The 16705-nt window shown below is 45.3% G+C and overlaps 4 protein-coding genes and 1 pseudogene across 4 annotated transcripts; 4 read left to right on the forward strand and 1 right to left on the reverse strand.

Moving 5' to 3' along the window:
• The first annotated feature begins 5117 nt into the window (after positions 1–5117).
• On the forward strand, positions 5118–6182 carry H4C13 (H4 clustered histone 13). Its single transcript, XM_074038674.1, has one exon. It carries the CDS (start codon positions 5144–5146, stop codon positions 5453–5455), a length of 312 nt encoding a protein of 103 aa, XP_073894775.1. The 5' UTR covers positions 5118–5143; the 3' UTR covers positions 5456–6182.
• Positions 6183–6299: 117 nt separating this feature from the next.
• LOC141410150 (histone H3.1) lies at positions 6300–6809 on the forward strand. Its single transcript, XM_074038673.1, has one exon. It carries the CDS (start codon positions 6336–6338, stop codon positions 6744–6746), a length of 411 nt encoding a protein of 136 aa, XP_073894774.1. The 5' UTR covers positions 6300–6335; the 3' UTR covers positions 6747–6809.
• A 3916-nt stretch (positions 6810–10725) lies between these two features.
• On the reverse strand, positions 10726–13131 carry LOC102118844 (histone H2A type 1-H-like). The gene has a single exon (XM_005553742.5). It carries the CDS (start codon positions 13091–13093, stop codon positions 12701–12703), a length of 393 nt encoding a protein of 130 aa, XP_005553799.1. The 5' UTR covers positions 13094–13131; the 3' UTR covers positions 10726–12700.
• Positions 11075–12479, forward strand: H1-5 (H1.5 linker histone, cluster member). Its single transcript, XM_005553743.5, has one exon. The coding sequence runs from the start codon at positions 11134–11136 to the stop codon at positions 11812–11814; it is 681 nt and encodes a 226-aa protein (XP_005553800.3). The 5' UTR covers positions 11075–11133; the 3' UTR covers positions 11815–12479.
• A 774-nt stretch (positions 13132–13905) lies between the features above and the next one.
• Positions 13906–16406, forward strand: LOC102117365 (histone H2B type 1-M-like; annotated as a pseudogene).
• Positions 16407–16705: the final 299 nt, after the last annotated feature.

Genomic DNA, 16705 nt, shown 5'->3' on the forward strand with positions numbered 1-16705 from the left:
TGGGCATGAATGGTGGATCACACCTGTAGTCCCAGGATCTGGGAAGGCTGAGGTGGTAAGATCGCACTCCAACCTTGGTGACAGAGCAAGAGCCTGCCTCGGGGGAAAAAAAAAAAAATTACATATCTGAAAAACACAGATGTCAATGCTGTAGAGCACAGAAGTTGGGAGACCATAAGGGTCACAGCCTGAACTATAACAAAAAAGAGGTTAACAGCCGGGGCAGGTGGCTCACGCCTGTAATCCCAGCACTCTGGGAGGCCGAGGCGAGCGGATAACGAGGTCAGGAGATGGTGACCATCCTGCCTAACACGATGGGACCCCGTCTCTACCAAAATTCCAAAAAAATTAGCCAGGCCTGTTGGCAGACACCTGTAGTCCCAGCTACTTGGGAAGCTGAGGCAGGAGAAAGGCGCGAACCCCGGGAGGCGGAGCTTGCAGGGAGCCGAGATCATGCCACTGCACTCCAGCCTGGGCGACAGAGCGAGACTCCGTCTCAAAAAAAAAAAAAAAAAAAAAAAAAAGGTTGACAAATGTAAAGCATAACAAATGAATCTAATCAAAGTTTTACCTGACACTAGAGACTTCAGAAATGAAGCTCCAAAGATCCAGGGAAAACTATCTATTTTCATATGTACCTCCAATGAAGAATAGACAGACATTTAGAAATGTGTTTAGACAAAGACAGTATTGAAGAAACTTAGCAAACCTTGTCCAGATTCTTCTTGGCCTCTCTGTATAGCATTCCGTCCTCCTAGATATGGCAGGACCCCTTTGGAATGACAGTCTTCAAGGGAGAAGGGAGGGTAACTTTCTAGGTTTTAAGGCTTGCTTTGAGGGAGAGCAGTTGTAGTTTCTGTGACCTACTTTGGGGAAGAGACCTTCTGGTTTGTATGACTCTCTTCCAGGGGAGAACAGGAGGAGGTCGGAAAGACTTTGCTTCTGAGGGTCCTCCAATCTCCTTTAGTTCAAAGTACTCAGCATGCCAAGATGTCATACTTTCAGGAATTATGTTCTGAGCCCCAACAATGTAAATATTCTCAGGGCAATGCACTTATTTATTTATTTATTTATTTGTATTTATTTACTTTATTTTTTTGAGATGGAGTCTTGCTCTGTCGCCCAGGCTGGAGTGCAGTGGTGTGATCCCGGCTCACTGCAACCTCCACCTCCCGGGTTCAAGCAATTCTCCTGCCTCAGCCTCCTGAGAAGCTACAGCATGTCAATATGCCATACTTTGGGGAATTATGTTCTGAGCCCCAACAATGTAAATATTCCCAGGGCAAAGCATTTTTGTATTTATATTTATTTATTTAGAGACAGAGTATCGCTTTGTTGCCCAGGCTGGAGTCCAGTGGTGTGATCTCAGCTAACTGCAACCTTCGCTTCTCAGGTTCAAGCAATTCTCCTGCCTCAGCCTCCTGAGTAGCTGGGATTACACGCATGCGCCACTATGCCCAGATAATTTTTGTGTGTATTTTTTTTCTTTTTTCGTTTTTTTTTTTTTTTTTTCTTTTTCTTTTTTTTTTTTTTGTGACTGAGTCTCGCTTTGTTGCCCAGGCTGGAGTGCAGTGGCGCCATCTTGGCTCCCTGCAAGCGCCGCCTCCTGGGTTCAGGCCATTCTCCTGCCTCAGCCTCCCCTGGGACTACAGGCGTCCGCCGTCATGCCCAGCTAATTTTTTGTATTTTTGGTACAGACGAGGTTTCACCATGTTAGCCAGGATGGTCTCGATCTCCTGACCTCGTGATCCGCCCACCTCGGCCTCCCAAAGTGCTGGGATTACAGGCGTGAGCCACCGCTCCCGGCCGCTTCGTGTGTATTTTTAATAAAGACAGGGTTTCACCAGGTTGACCAGGCTGGTCAGGAACTCCTGACTTCAGGTGATCCAACAGCCTCAGCCTCCCCAAGTGCTGGCATTACAAGAGTGAGCCACCGCGCCCAGCCCAAGGGCAAAATATTTTCAAGGCAATCAGTAAACCAGAGATCTTTCATAGGATTGTGAAAGGAAAATAAATCTCAGGACCCCAAAACCACTAAGCCAAGGGAAAAGTCAAGCTGGGAACTATGTCAGGCAAAACCTGTCTTCCATTTTATTCCTAAATAAGATAGCTATAATAAAAAGCTACATACCTCCCTTACAATTTTCCCATAAGGAAATTCCTTGTGGACAAAGGATAAAGAGAACTCAAAGTCATCCTTCTGAGGCTCACCTGAGACACATGTGTATCTGATTGCGTCCTCTGCCCTATTATTTACGTAAAAATGCAGATTCACTGAGCCAGACTAAATTGTGTATTCAATGGGAGGCTGATCAATGACTCAAAAGAATGCAGTCTTTTGTCTCGAATCTACTTCTAACCTGGAAGCCCCCACTTCGAGTTGTCCTGCCTTACTGAACCGAACCAACGTACATCTTACACATGTTGATTGATATCTTTTGTCTCCCTAAACTGTATAAAAGCAAGCTATACCCCAACTACCTTGGGCACATGTTATCAGGACCTCCTGAGGCTGTATCACAGGCCCATCCTTAATCTTGGCAAAACAAACTTTCTAAATTGATTGACACCTGCCTCAGATACCTTTTGGTTTACAGGATGTTATATAGACAACCAGAATATTCCTCCCCCAAAATATACCACTTGGCTATAAGGATTATTTTGAGAAACAGCTGACACAGAAAAAGCACTGAAAACGGTAAAAGTTTCTCTTTCATGAAGCAACAAAAACAACTCCTTTCATGTATAAAAGACATTTCCCTTGGTAAAGATGTCCTCCTTGGTTATATCAGAAGAGGAGAATGGCCCTCAGAGACAATTCTTACCACCTGAGATGACTTGAACCTGCATACAAGACTTCATCAGATAATCCTTGTCTTCCATTAGTTTACTCCCTATATTTTCCTTCCCACAGTTTACTCCCCTAGGAAACCACCACCTCTTTAAAATGGTATACAAACCCCCGGGTCTGTCTGCCTCCATGGGCTTTTATTCCCTTTCTGTGAAGGCTCCCATATGCATATATACAGCAATAAATCTTTTCCCCTGTTAATCTGTCTTTTGTCAATTTAATTTGTGTTTGTTTTTGTTGCTTCATTAATTTGTAGGGCCCAACTACAAAGCCTAACAGAGTAAAATAAAAGTTTCTTATTCTACAGTTTCCTTCACCAGATAAAGGAGCACTTATAAGGGTTTTCAGTGCTTCTAGATTTCATCTTGAAAAAATTAATTATAAAATAACATATTCAATACCTTGTTTTATGGTCCAAAATGCTGCCTAGTTTTTCTGTAGTTGGAAAAGAGGATTGCTGAGATTAATGCGCCACATGAGATACAGGGTTTAAACCTTCAAGTTTAAGCACTTAGGTTCCATTGTTAAAAGAGAGGGAAAAAGGCCCCGCCTGGTGGCTCATGCCTGTAATCCCAGCACTTTGGGAGGCCGAGGTGGGCGGATCACCTGAGGTCAGGAGTTTGAGACCAGCCTGGCCAACACGGCGAAACTCCGCCTGTACTAAAAATACAAAAATTAGCTGAACGTGGTGGCGGGTGCCTTTAATCCCAGCTACTTAGGAGGCTAAGGCTGCAGAATCGCTTGAACCCGGGAGGCAGAGATTGCAGTGTGCAGAGAACGCGCCATTGCACTCCAGCCTGGGGGGACAAGAGCGAAACTCTGTTAAAAAAAAAAGGGGGGGGGGGAGACCAGCCTAGCTCAGCGAGAAATTGATTAACTGATACAACATAAGTATGTAATGTTTTGCACATACAGTAATCATAGAATAGTTCATAATATACTTGGAGAGACTGACTTTTAGAATAAACTTACATGTTTGTTAAAGGCATAAATAATCTAACACTTTTGAAATATAAAAGGTAAACATTACTGAGAAACGGAATCTGATAGCTGGAAGGCAGGGCAAAGCAGGGCCAGCCTAGGTCAGGAAGGTCACCCAACATGAAACTGTTTTTTTGTTTTGTTTTGTTTTTTGTTTTTTTGAGATGGAGTCTCACTCTGTTGCCCAGGCTGGAGTGCATGGAGTGCAGTGGTGAGGTCTTGGCTCACTGCAACCTCCGCCTCCCGGGTTCAAGCGATTCTCCTGCCTCAACCTCCCGAGTAGGTGGGGTTATGGGCGCCCTCCACCATGCCTGGCCAATTTTCTTTATTTTTAGTAGAAAAGGGGTTTCGCCATCTCAGCCAGGCTGGTCTCGAACTCCTGACTTCGTGGTCCACCTGCATCGGCCTCCCTAAGGGCTGGGATTACAGGCGTAAGCCACAGAGTCCAGCCATTTGAAACTCTTTTTCTTGGAATAAAGTCATCCTTGGTCTTTCCCTCCTGCATTTTATTTGTAAATGTAAAAGACAGGGTTTCCGGGCACAGCTGATTTCCTAGTTCAACAGAAAAGAGGAACAAGAGGGAGCTCAAGCGGCATCTTCACCACTCGAAGGAACTAGAGGGTAAAAGCCACCTTTCTTTCTCAAACAGCTTCCTGAAGTGTTTCTAGGTGGAATGAGGGGAAAAAAAATAGGAAATCAGTTCTTGCCCCAAAAATGTGGTCGGGGAGGGAGGTAAACGAACAGAAAGGACAGCTACAGAAAGAATAAAAGGTAAGGAAAAGAATAGAGAACCAAATTTGGGAAAGGTGAGGAATCCCACCTTGGAGCTATCATCAGGTGTAGTCTTTCGCAGTCAGCCACTCCACAGGCTGATCACTTCGAGATTGTACGGAAGCAGTTTCTACACACGATTTCACAACTGCCCGAAACGACTGTGATTACCCCTCTAGAGATGGCGCCACTTGATTCCAGCAGCCACAAAGCACTACAGCAATCGATGCTAAGAAGTGACAGGAAAAACAGGCTGCAACGATCCAGCCAAAGGAATGTCGTTGCAGCGGCGGTCAACCTAAAACACTGTGGAAGGGCAAGATGAGCTCAGTAACTTTTAATTGGGCATCATTTTCAGAATCTGGAGTTTAAGCACCGCCCTTTCCATTTTTTTCCTGAAGTCGTTGGCAGGGCGTAAGGTCTGCGATTGACTGACCGGATGCAGCTGGTGTGGACAGTTCTCAATCAGGTCCGATTTATCACTATATGTATAAGTACTGCTGCGAGACTCGCTGTGTTGCATTTTACTTAGTACAAGATATGTCTGGGCGCGGCAAAGGTGGGAAGGGTCTGGGCAAAGGAGGCGCTAAGCGCCACCGCAAAGTCCTGCGCGACAATATTCAGGGTATCACCAAGCCAGCCATCCGACGCCTGGCACGGCGAGGAGGCGTTAAGCGCATATCAGGCCTTATATACGAGGAGACGCGCGGAGTTCTTAAGGTGTTTTTGGAGAATGTGATCCGCGATGCAGTTACCTACACGGAACATGCCAAACGCAAGACAGTCACGGCCATGGACGTGGTTTACGCGCTCAAGCGCCAGGGTCGCACCCTCTATGGCTTTGGCGGCTGAGTGTTTTCCTTACTTATCCCATTCCTCAAAGGCCCTTCTCAGGGCCACCCATGAAATCTGTGAAAGGGCTGTAGACTAGAGCCTTAATGTCCTAAGAACATCTAAACGTATGGCAGTTTTGGCAAATTAGCGATTCTACATAAGCAGTCTCTAAGGTTTATTGCGGTTCGGTGCCCCTTTCAGCATTACTTAGTGGTTAAAAGTGTCGTATTCTCTGATAGACGGCCAAATTTATAACGCCTCCGGTTTTTGCAAGTCACAGTGGAACATCCGGTCTCATTTACCTTGTGTCGATTACTTTCCCGCTATGAATGCAAGGGCTGTGTAACTATGACACTAGTCCGCAACGCTCAAAATGCCTCAATATCGCCCTTTACAGAAAAAGTCGGCCAACTTCTAAAACATTCTTAAGTACGTTTAAATTTGAGAAATACTGGCATACCTACAACGCTCGAGTTTCATATCCCCTTCAATACCTCCACTTAAAAATTTACTCTAGTTTCACTTTTCCTTCACGTTCCTTAACTTTTTGTCAAACCAATAATGACACCACATAATTCAAATAGTGCAAGGCAAGTTTAGATTTTTCAAGCTTACATTTAAACAGGATTTTGATGCATGAAAATTCCTAGAGTTTAGGGGGATTTTTTGTTTCCGTTTTTGTTTTTCTTTAGCTATCAAAACCATTTTACGTTTCTTGACCCAAAGCTGAGGCGGAATGTCTCCCTTTCACTGGCAGATTAAACTGGGAGCCAATTCCGTGTGTGAGACGTGGCATGCCACAGTCTACTGTCCAATCAGAACGCGAGGGCAGCTATAAATACAGGGATGATCCGTTTTTTTTCTCTCATTTGTGTTAAGTAGTTAGGCCTACTTAGCAATGGCACGGACAAAGCAGACAGCTCGCAAGTCCACCGGCGGCAAAGCGCCGCGCAAGCAGCTGGCCACCAAGGCGGCTCGCAAGAGTGCTCCGGCCACCGGTGGAGTCAAGAAGCCCCATCGCTACCGCCCCGGCACCGTGGCTTTGCGCGAGATCCGCCGCTACCAGAAGTCCACTGAGCTGCTAATCCGGAAGCTACCTTTTCAGCGCTTGGTACGGGAGATCGCACAGGACTTTAAGACCGACCTGCGCTTCCAGAGCTCGGCGGTGATGGCGCTGCAAGAGGCTTGCGAGGCCTACCTGGTGGGGCTATTTGAGGACACCAACCTGTGCGCCATTCACGCCAAGCGCGTCACTATTATGCCCAAAGACATCCAGCTTGCGCGCCGCATCCGAGGGGAGAGGGCATAAATGTTTTTCTATCATCCCAAAAAGTCTGTCCAACCCCAAAAGGCTCTTTTCAGAGCCCCTCAATTGTCACCGAAAGGAAGCTGTAGATTTTGAGACGTGTCTTAAATCCATGTTACTTACAAGTTGTGGACAAAACATAGTCGTGGCTCAACACACTAATGCAGGAGTTAGGTCACAGGCTGTTGGTATGCTAAGTCAATTCCACATGCAGAACCTGCTCCTACTGATAAGGATTACCATTCAAAAAAGACATATGTCATAGGGACAATTGTGCAGATGAAGTTTAACTTTTGAAAAGTATTACTGTTCTTTGAGGAATGTGTTTCCTGCTTGTCTATCTGCCCCTAAGGAAGGGAACAAGTAATATAGTGAGTGTACACAGGCTCTTGTGAGGCCGAGGCGGCCAGATCACAAGGTCAGTACATCGAGACTATCCTGGCTAACACGATGAAACCGTCTACTGAAAAAAAAAAAATTGCCGGGAGGGTGGCACGCGCCTGTAGTCCCAGCTACTCCGGAGGCTGAGGCAGGAGCATTGCTTGAACCTGGGAGGCGGAGGTTGCAGTGAGCCGAGATCGCGCCACTATCCTCCAGCCTGGGCTACAGAGCCAGACCAGACTCCCTCTCAAAAAAAAACCAAAAACCAAAAATCAGGCTCTAAAAACTGCACACATGAGAGTGGAACAATAGACAATCAGGACTCAGAAGGGAGGAAAGAATGAATGATACGTTACTTAATTTGTACAATGTAAGCTATTTAGCTCTCGTATACCCCATGTAACTTGACCACCATGGAGCATATACATGTAACAAAGTTGCCATTTGTACCCCACGCAAGTAACAATTTTGACCAAAAGCTCAACACTTTTGTTCTGTTTCAATGTAATGTTTAGCAAGCCATGTGTTAGGTAGTGGGCCTCTGAAGAGGGATACTTTAACCTACCGACTGTGAAATGAACTTTTAGCTCTGTAAGTGGACCTTAAAAAGTATTTTCCTGTCATTTCACAATATGTTTGTCATAGATCGTGGAGTTGGATTTTCATGAGGTGTTTTTTTTGTTGTTGTTTTTTGTTTGGTTTGGTTTGGTTTGGTTTGGTTTTTCCGAGAGAATCAGTCTGGGTATTCAACTTCAAGTGGTATTTAAAGCTCTTCCTGGTTTCTAACCAAACTTGTCCAGTATTTTCAGCTGTTTAGAGTTTGGCAGAGATGTGAAGGCAGTTTTTCTCCCCAGTGCTCTCAGCCAGCTCAGCCATGTATCTGTGCCTTCCCTTCTTTCTCATATTGGATTCACTCTTGCAAAGAGGCATGCAGTGGTGTCCAGCCCTTTGGCTTCCCTGGGCCACATTGGAAGCAGAAGAGTTGTGTTGGGCCACACATAAAATACAGGCTCACTAAGGATAATTGATGAAAGAAAAGAAAAGGAAGGAAGGAAGGAAGGAAGGAAGGAAGGAAGGAAGGAAGGAAGGATGGAGGTGGGCGAATCTCAAGGTCAGACCAGCCTGGCCAACATGGTGAAACCCCGTCTCTACTAAAAATACAAAAAATTAGCTGGGCATAGTGGTGGGCGCCTGTAATCAGAGCTCCTTGGGAGGCTGAGGCAGGAGAATCACTTGGACCCAAGATCGCACCACTGCACTCCAGCCTGGGCTACAGAGCTAGACTCCATCTCAAAAATATCCCAGCTCCTCGGGAGGCTGAGGTTGCAGTGAGGTGAGATCGGGCCACTGTATGCCAGCCTGGGTGACAGAGTGAGACCCCATCTCAAAATAAATAAATAAATAAATAGAAAAAAGGAAGGAAGGGAAAGAAAGAAGAAAAGGTCTGTGCATAATTTTTGTGATATCCATCACCACAGATGAGCAAAAAAGTCCACACATTTAAAGGGTTGGATAAGCATATACAGTTTTCAGAAACTTAAGATTTGATTCAGAAAAACAACAACAACAACAACAACAACAACAAACCACTTTTGATCCATGGGGCCAGAAGCCTCTTCCCACAATTAACTTAGAGCTCTTTTAGTGGCTGTCTGCTAGGTGTAGGAGCAACTTGACACTGCCTCTTCCAAGCTTCAAAGATAGTTCTCTTCTCACCTCTTCAAGGATTTTCCCTCCATAATGGAGCTGAGGCCATGTTTCTAGGTTTAAAATTTAGAGCTGCCACTTCATAGCTGTATAACCTTTGGCAAGTTATTCATTCTCTATCTGGGCCTCATGCTGCATAGCTGTAAATGTGGCAAATTAATAGAAACCTGTAGAACATATTTAAGATTACTTCCTGGCAGGTAGTAAATGCTGAATGAGTGTCAGCTCTTATTGTTATACCCCTGCTCCCACTACGCATGGAGTTTTGGGGTTTTTTTCTCCTGGACCTTCTAAGTTTTGTGTTTGGAACAGCAGAAAGTGCTTGGTTAGAACATTTTCTTGTGAAGATCTCCTTTTCTTTAGTTCTCAATTTGCATTGTTTGGTAAGAGGCCTGTACAAAATCTGTGTCTCTGTGGATAAATTTATAACACAGCAAAAGGGCTAGATAATAAATAGTTTGGAGTTTAAAGGCCATATATAGTCTCTGTCACACATTCTTTTTAGTTTTTAGTTTGTTTGCTTGTTCGAGACAGCATCTTGCTCCATTGCCCAGGCTGGAGTGCAGTGGTGCTATCACTGCTCACTGCAGCCTTGACACCCTGAATTCAAGTGATCCTCCCACCTCAGTCTCCCAAGTAGCTGAGACTACAGGCATGCACCACCACACCCAGCAATATTTTTTGTATTTTTAGTAGAGATAAGGTTTCACTACGTTGCCCAGGCTGGTCTTGAACTCCTGAAATCAAGCAACCCTCCTATCCCGGTCTTCCCCAGTGCTGAGATTACAGACATGAACCACCGTGCCCAGCCTTTGTTTTTGTTTTTGTTTTAAACAATACTGTTAAAATGTAAAGACACTTCTTAGCTTGAGGGCCATACAGAAACAAGCCATTGTCCAGATTTGGCCATAGTCTGCCAACCTCTCCAGGAGTTCTTAGAGAGAAGATGAAATGTGTTGGCTACTTTAAATTTTCTTGCACAGCATTTCAAGGGTGAGAAATAAGTGACTGTTGATTTCATTAGGAATCCAAATCATTATTTGATCATTTTTATCATCCAGGCATCCTGTCCAATCCCCTCCACATCCTATAAATCGTAAACTTCACCATTTATTTCAACCTCAATGTATTTGCCTGTGTTTTCCTGAGTTCCTCTGAACTTCTATAACCTGAAGTCGCTCAATATCCCATCCAATCTTTTCAGTCAATAGCCAGATATTCTTCTAAAATACTAGCATTTAAACACACAAAAATACCCATATTGATGTATCCTGGCTGCTTATAGAAGAGAGTACTCCTGATGGTGCAGCTTGTTAAATGTGGGTGGAGACTCAGGGGGAGCAGTGAGAACATTTTGAAAACCTAACAGAATCCTGGGTCCCCTAAACAGTTTGTGTATTTGAGGATGACAGGGCGCTCTTGAATAATTTTCCGCAGGTTTGAATTTTCTCTAAACTGAATTATCTGTTATTTTTCTTCCACTTTTTAATGGATTTGCCCAGGAACTAAAAAGGGAAAACACTTCAATTAGAAAACATAACACATTTAAGTTTGAATTTGAATCTGGGTAGTTGGATTCTTAAGTCAAAGCGACTTGAATTACTGGTGCTGCAATGCAGAAGAAGTCACTCTGACCGTGGAACTTTTCCAAGCTGAAAAATCCCATTCTGTAAAGACATCAGCACATGGAAACTCCTAGGACACAGAACCAGTTTGTAAAGTCAAGTCTGTGTGGTTAAGTTGGGGCTGTAGGCAACCAGCTGTCCCGTGCCTGTGTTACTTGCTACAGTTAGAAACAAAGTTCATGCCCAAACCAAGGAACCCAGTGTCTTTTCTCTTGCAAAAATCAAAGCGTGAACTCATGGGCGAATTTTAAAAAATAACTTTCACCGGATACTTAATAGAAATTTATCGCGACACGCTACTAACTAACATGATGCCCTCAGCCCATTGGATTCTTGTGAAAAGCAGAAGGGATTTTTAAAAATATCTTTCATCAATTGCACGAGATTCGTGAAAACACAAACAAGTATGTGAACCTGGAGGCTGTTTTCCTCCTTTGGAGCTTCAAAGTGCCAAATTCTGTACCGTTGTTTTAAGCATTTAATCAAATTTTGAGGACTAACAAACACAATTTGGGAGTCCAACAGCGAGCGGCGGCGGCCAGAGGGCGGTGGATTGGACGCTCCACCAATCACAGGGCAGCGCCGGCTTATATAAGCCCGGGGCCCGAGCATAGCAGCAATGCAAAACTTGCTCTTTGGATTTTGAGCTTATTCTCTTCTAGCAGTTTCTTGCCACCATGTCGGAAACCGCTCCTGCCGAAACAGCCACCCCAGCGCCTGTGGAGAAATCCCCCGCTAAGAAGAAGGCAACTAAGAAGGCGGCCGGCGCTGGCGCGGCTAAGCGCAAAGCGACTGGGCCCCCAGTCTCAGAGCTGATCACCAAGGCTGTGGCAGCTTCTAAGGAGCGCAATGGCCTTTCTTTGGCAGCTCTTAAGAAGGCCTTAGCGGCCGGTGGCTACGACGTGGAGAAGAATAACAGCCGCATCAAGCTGGGCCTCAAGAGCTTGGTGAGCAAGGGCACCCTGGTGCAGACCAAGGGCACTGGTGCTTCTGGCTCCTTTAAACTCAACAAAAAGGCGGCCTCCGGGGAAGCTAAGCCCAAAGCCAAGAAGGCAGGCGCCGCTAAAGCTAAGAAACCCGCGGGGGCCACGCCTAAGAAGCCCAAGAAGGCTGCAGGGGCGAAAAAGGCAGTGAAGAAGACTCCGAAGAAGGCGAAGAAACCCGCGGCGGCTGGCGTCAAAAAAGTGGCGAAGAGCCCTAAGAAGGCCAAGGCCGCGGCCAAACCGAAAAAGGCAACCAAGAGTCCTGCCAAGCCCAAGGCAGTTAAGCCGAAAGCGGCAAAGCCCAAAGCCGCTAAGCCCAAAGCAGCAAAACCTAAAGCTGCAAAGGCCAAGAAGGCGGCTGCCAAAAAGAAGTAGGAAGCTGGCGTGTGAAAACCGCAACAAAGCCCCAAAGGCTCTTTTCAGAGCCACCCAGAGATCTCTAAAAAATTGCTGTGCACAATGTGTTAGATCAGGCAGGCAGTTTTCGAAGTTGGTGTCAAACTTTGTCTGACGCCTAGCTACAAAGAAGCTTCTTAAATTTTAAAAGCCCCGCTCTATAATCTGATTGGTCAGTTTTGTTCCATCATCAGTACGTGGTTTCTCCGCGTTTAAGCCACTTAGGCGCCAGCTACTTCGGCGTTACTGTGTTCGGCATTGATATAGCCAATTTGATATGACTATCATTCTGTACTGGATTCCTTTTTTTCTTTACCCGAGTCAGAGTCTCGCTCTGTCACTCAGGCTGGCGTGCAGTGGCGCGGGCTCGGATCACTGCAGCCTCAGCCTCCCCCACTCAAACGATTGTCTCACTTCAGCCTCTGAAGTGCTAGGACTAAAGGTATGCACCATGCCGCCCGGCTAATTTTTGTATCGGCTATGATGCCTAGGCAGATCTCGAATTCATGAGCTTCAGCGATCTTCCCGCCTCAGCTTCCAAAAGTGCTGGGATTACAGGCGTGAGCCACTGCGCCTGGCCCTGGATTTTTTTCTTATTGGCTCTAGTACATATAACACGCGATGAATAAACACAGCGAACACTCTTGTAAGCCCTGTATTAAATGACTTGTTCACATTCTGACTTAAACAAGTCACCTGAATCCTGTAAGGTTTTCCCTAAAGTCATTACTAAGCTTTAGATGAAAAATGCTTTTCTTTTCACAATAAACGTTCCGAATGTTTAACCAGTGGCCCAGCTCTCCCGCAGAAATAGTAAGTGGCTCTGAAAAGAGCCGTTGTATTGTAAAGTGACGCTATGGAGACATTATTTGCTCTTGGCCTTGTGATGACTCTCGGTCTTCTTGGGCAGTAGCACGGCCTGAATGTTGGGCAGGACACCACCCTGAGCGATGGTCACTTTGCCCAGCAGCTTGTTGAGCTCCTCGTCGTTACGGATGGCCAGCTGCAGGTGACGCGGGATAATACGGGTCTTCTTGTTGTCGCGGGCGGCGTTGCCCGCCAGCTCCAGGATCTCGGCGGTCAGGTACTCCAGCACCGCCGCAAGATACACCGGGGCGCCGGCCCCGACACGCTCAGCATAGTTGCCCTTGCGGAGCAGCCGGTGCACTCTGCCCACGGGAAACTGGAGACCAGCCCGAGAAGAGCGGGTCTTCGCCTTGGCGCGAGCTTTTCCTCCCTGCTTGCCGCGTCCAGACATGACGAAGAAACGATCGGTAGACAAACTGAGAAGAAATTAGAGAACTTTGCCAGAACTCCACTACTTATAGTCAATACTGGGCGCGAAAATAAAGCTGTGCCATTGGCTCAAATTGCAGTTTTATTTAAACCAATGGAATCGCTGTTATGAAACACGTTTCTTTGGATTGGACAAAAATGCATATGACGTCATCTAGAATCGCCACCAGTCCTACACACTAATGTATTAATCACCTCATTTGCATAAGAATTCGTGAATAGGACGTTACAACGCACAGGTTTTTCTTCTTTTTTTTAAAGACATGGTGTCCCTCTGCCGCCCAGGCTGGAGTGCAGTGGTGCCATCTCGGCTCACTGCAACTTCCGCTCCTGGGTTCAAGTGATTCTCCTGCCTCGGCCTCCTGAGTAACTGAGATTACAAGCGCCAGCCACCACAGCCCGGCTAATTTTTGTAATTTTTAGTAGAGACGGGGTTTCACCATATTGGTCATGCTGCTCTCGAACCCCTGATCTTAGGCGATCCGCCTGCCTTGGCCTCCCAAAGTGCTGGGATTACAGGCGTGAGCCACCGCGCCCGGCCACTTTTTTTTTTTTTTTCCTTGAGACAGGGTCTGGCTTTGCCCCCAGGTTGGAACGCAGCGGCGCGATCGTGGCTCACCGCAACCTCTTTCCTGGCTGAAGCGATCCTCCTCCCTGAGCCTCCCCAGTAACTGGGATTACAGGCGTGCATCACACGCCCAGCTAATTTTTTAGATGTTTTTGGAGAGGCATGGTTTCGCCATTTTGTTCAGGCTGCTCTGGAACTCCTGACCTCAAGTGATCCGCCCATCTCCGCCTCCGCCTCCCAAACTACTGGAATTATGGGCACGCGCTGCCGCGCCCGGCCGCTTTTTCCTATTATTTGTACCTTTTCTGCAGTTAAATTACAGCACGCCTGACCCCACCAAGTCAGCCCCAGCCCTGAAAAAGGATTCCAAGGAGGCTATTACTAAGACAAGAAGCGAAAGCGCAGCCGCAAGGAGAGCTGCACCGTGTACTTGTACAAGGTGCTGAAGCAGGTCCACCAACACCGGCATCTCTTCCAAAGCAATGGGGATCTTGAACACCTTCGTTATGACATCTTCGAGCGTTTCGTTGGCGAGGCTTCCCGCCTGGGGCATTACAAGCGTTCGACCATCACCTCCAGGGAGATCCAGACCGCTGTTCGCCTGTCACGCACGCGGTGTCCGAGAGCACCAAGGCCGTCACCAAGTACACGAGCTCCAAGTCAGCTCCTCTCTGGTTCGTCCACTTGGAACTCCACCAGGTTCTTCCTGACCCACACCCTAAAGACTCTTTTCAGAGATACCCACACTTCCTAAACAACTGACGTTCGTTTATCCCTAGTTTTGAAACGTTCAGTTAGCTTTAACCTAAAGCCTTTCATAAATGCTTCTTAATTTATGCAGTAGATACATTGTGGCCTTATGATATTTCCAATATTATCTGCTACCAAGAATTTTATGTTACAAACGTCAAATACACAAAACGGGAGTTTTATTGTGCGTATTTCACTTATCCGGACTCAATTTCAACGCTGAGGATCCCCTGTTGAGTAAGTTATTCTCTAGAAAACCAAGTATTCTTTAAAGTAAAAGTCCTATCAACCTCTACTGAAATATCATTGGACGTTTTACAGGTTACACCACAATTTCAGGCCTCCTGGTAGGATGCTCAGTGACTAGCATGTAATCCAGGTGGCATTCTCTTTCAATTTTTCTTTTGTAATATGAATGCTGGGAATGTGCTTTCTTGCTACCTCCACTTTAGGCCTAATTTGCACAAAATGACCTAAAGGTATTGAGATTAAAATGGAGAAAGAAGAAGGAAAGAAATAAGAACCAATTTACATCACCTCTTCCCACCAGTTAGAAATGAGGTCTGGATCATTCCTTGCTAATCCACATGCCATGCTGGCAGATGGAATTTTTCTACTAATTAATTTCTTTTACATTTGTCCTAGGTAGACCAAAGTACTCCACACTTCTCCCGACTTTCACACCTGTCTTATGAAGCTCCTCTAAGATGTAACTTGATTGTGCTTCATGCTTTCCTCTCACCTTTAATGTCTCACCACTATAAAGAATGGCATTTCTGTTTACTATACTTTTAACATGATCAAAATTTTCCTTGATTAAGAGTTTAGAATGTAGGTCAGTTTCTTTTCTGAGTCAGCTCCACATTTCATCTCACTTTATATTCTCCTTACTGGTTTTTTCTGTAATAAGGGGGAAATTATAAACAAAAAGGCAATATTTTTGAAATGTGAAGGCAGGAGAGTCATGGGAAGGCCTTTTCTCCATGACAGAAGTGCAGTCTCCCAGTGTTTAGGCTGGGAAAACCATTTTGCCTTTTCCAGTAATCAGTGTGGAAATACAAGTCCCAATTGTGCTACAGACTATCAGATACCAGAATCATGAAACTTAACACCTTTGTTGTTTTTCTAGGTATTAATCAATCTTTTCTCATTAAAAAGCTGGAGGTCTTAGATGGGCCTATGTGAATGAAAAGCACAAAATCTAGGCTGAATTTATGAGCTCAGAGAGCCAAGGACAGTTAAGGCGCCAAGCACAGTTAAGGAGCCAAGTCTGCAGTCAAAACCAATGACTGTCTTCTCTCCAACTTCCAAAATGTTGCTAGAAACATTTGCAGAAGTCTATTGCTAGGCTGGCGCTGTAGCTCATGCCTGTAATCCCAGTATGTTGGGAAGCCAAGGTGGACAGATCACAAGATCAGGAGTTCAAGACCAGCCTGACCAATATGGTGAAACCTTGTCTCTACTAAAAATACAAAAAAAAATTAGCCAGACCTGGTGGGCACATGCCTGTAATCCCAGCAACTCCAGAGGCTGAGGCATGATAATCACTTGAACCCAGGAGGTGGAGGTTGCAGTCTGCCAAGATGGCACCACTGTACACCAGCCTGGGCAACAGGGCAAGACTCCAACTAAAAAAAAAAAGAAAGAAAGAAGACGTCTATTGCTTTACTAGATCCACCAACATTATTCAATCTGAAATTAGTACTGTTACTGATACAGTCAAGGAATGAAATAATATTAGGCTCTCAAAGTACAATTATTATTTCCTGAAATGTTTCTTATAGCTGTCCTCCATTTCTGTAAAGTCACTTTTTGTCCACACTTTGAGGACCATCCCAAGTCTTACTTCCCCTGAAACCTTTTTTATGTCTATTACAATTTGCATTGTTTTCCTGTCTTGAAGCTTCTCCAGAGTTCCTTCCTGTTTGAACCATTCCCACACATATACACCCTGCCTATGAGCAAGCAGAGATCTTGTCTTTCCTGTATCTTTATAATTTTTGTTCTGTTAGACCTAATAATCTCAGAAATACAATTTGTTTCTAGATAGTCTTCTATTTGTCTTTAATATTTTTGTTTTGTAATCCATTTTTCTTTTTAAAAATTTTTTGTAATCTATTTTTAACCCACATTACCTATCTTCTCTTTCAAGGTTGGCCTATGGGACTTACACCGGTATTCAGTTTTGAAATTAGGAGACCAACTCCTAAAACAAATGACCACTTCAAGAGGTCAAGATTTTGGTTTATTTGACAC

Source organism: Macaca fascicularis, chromosome 4 (assembly GCF_037993035.2).
Source record: "Macaca fascicularis isolate 582-1 chromosome 4, T2T-MFA8v1.1".
NCBI classification, from domain to species: domain Eukaryota; kingdom Metazoa; phylum Chordata; class Mammalia; order Primates; family Cercopithecidae; genus Macaca; species Macaca fascicularis.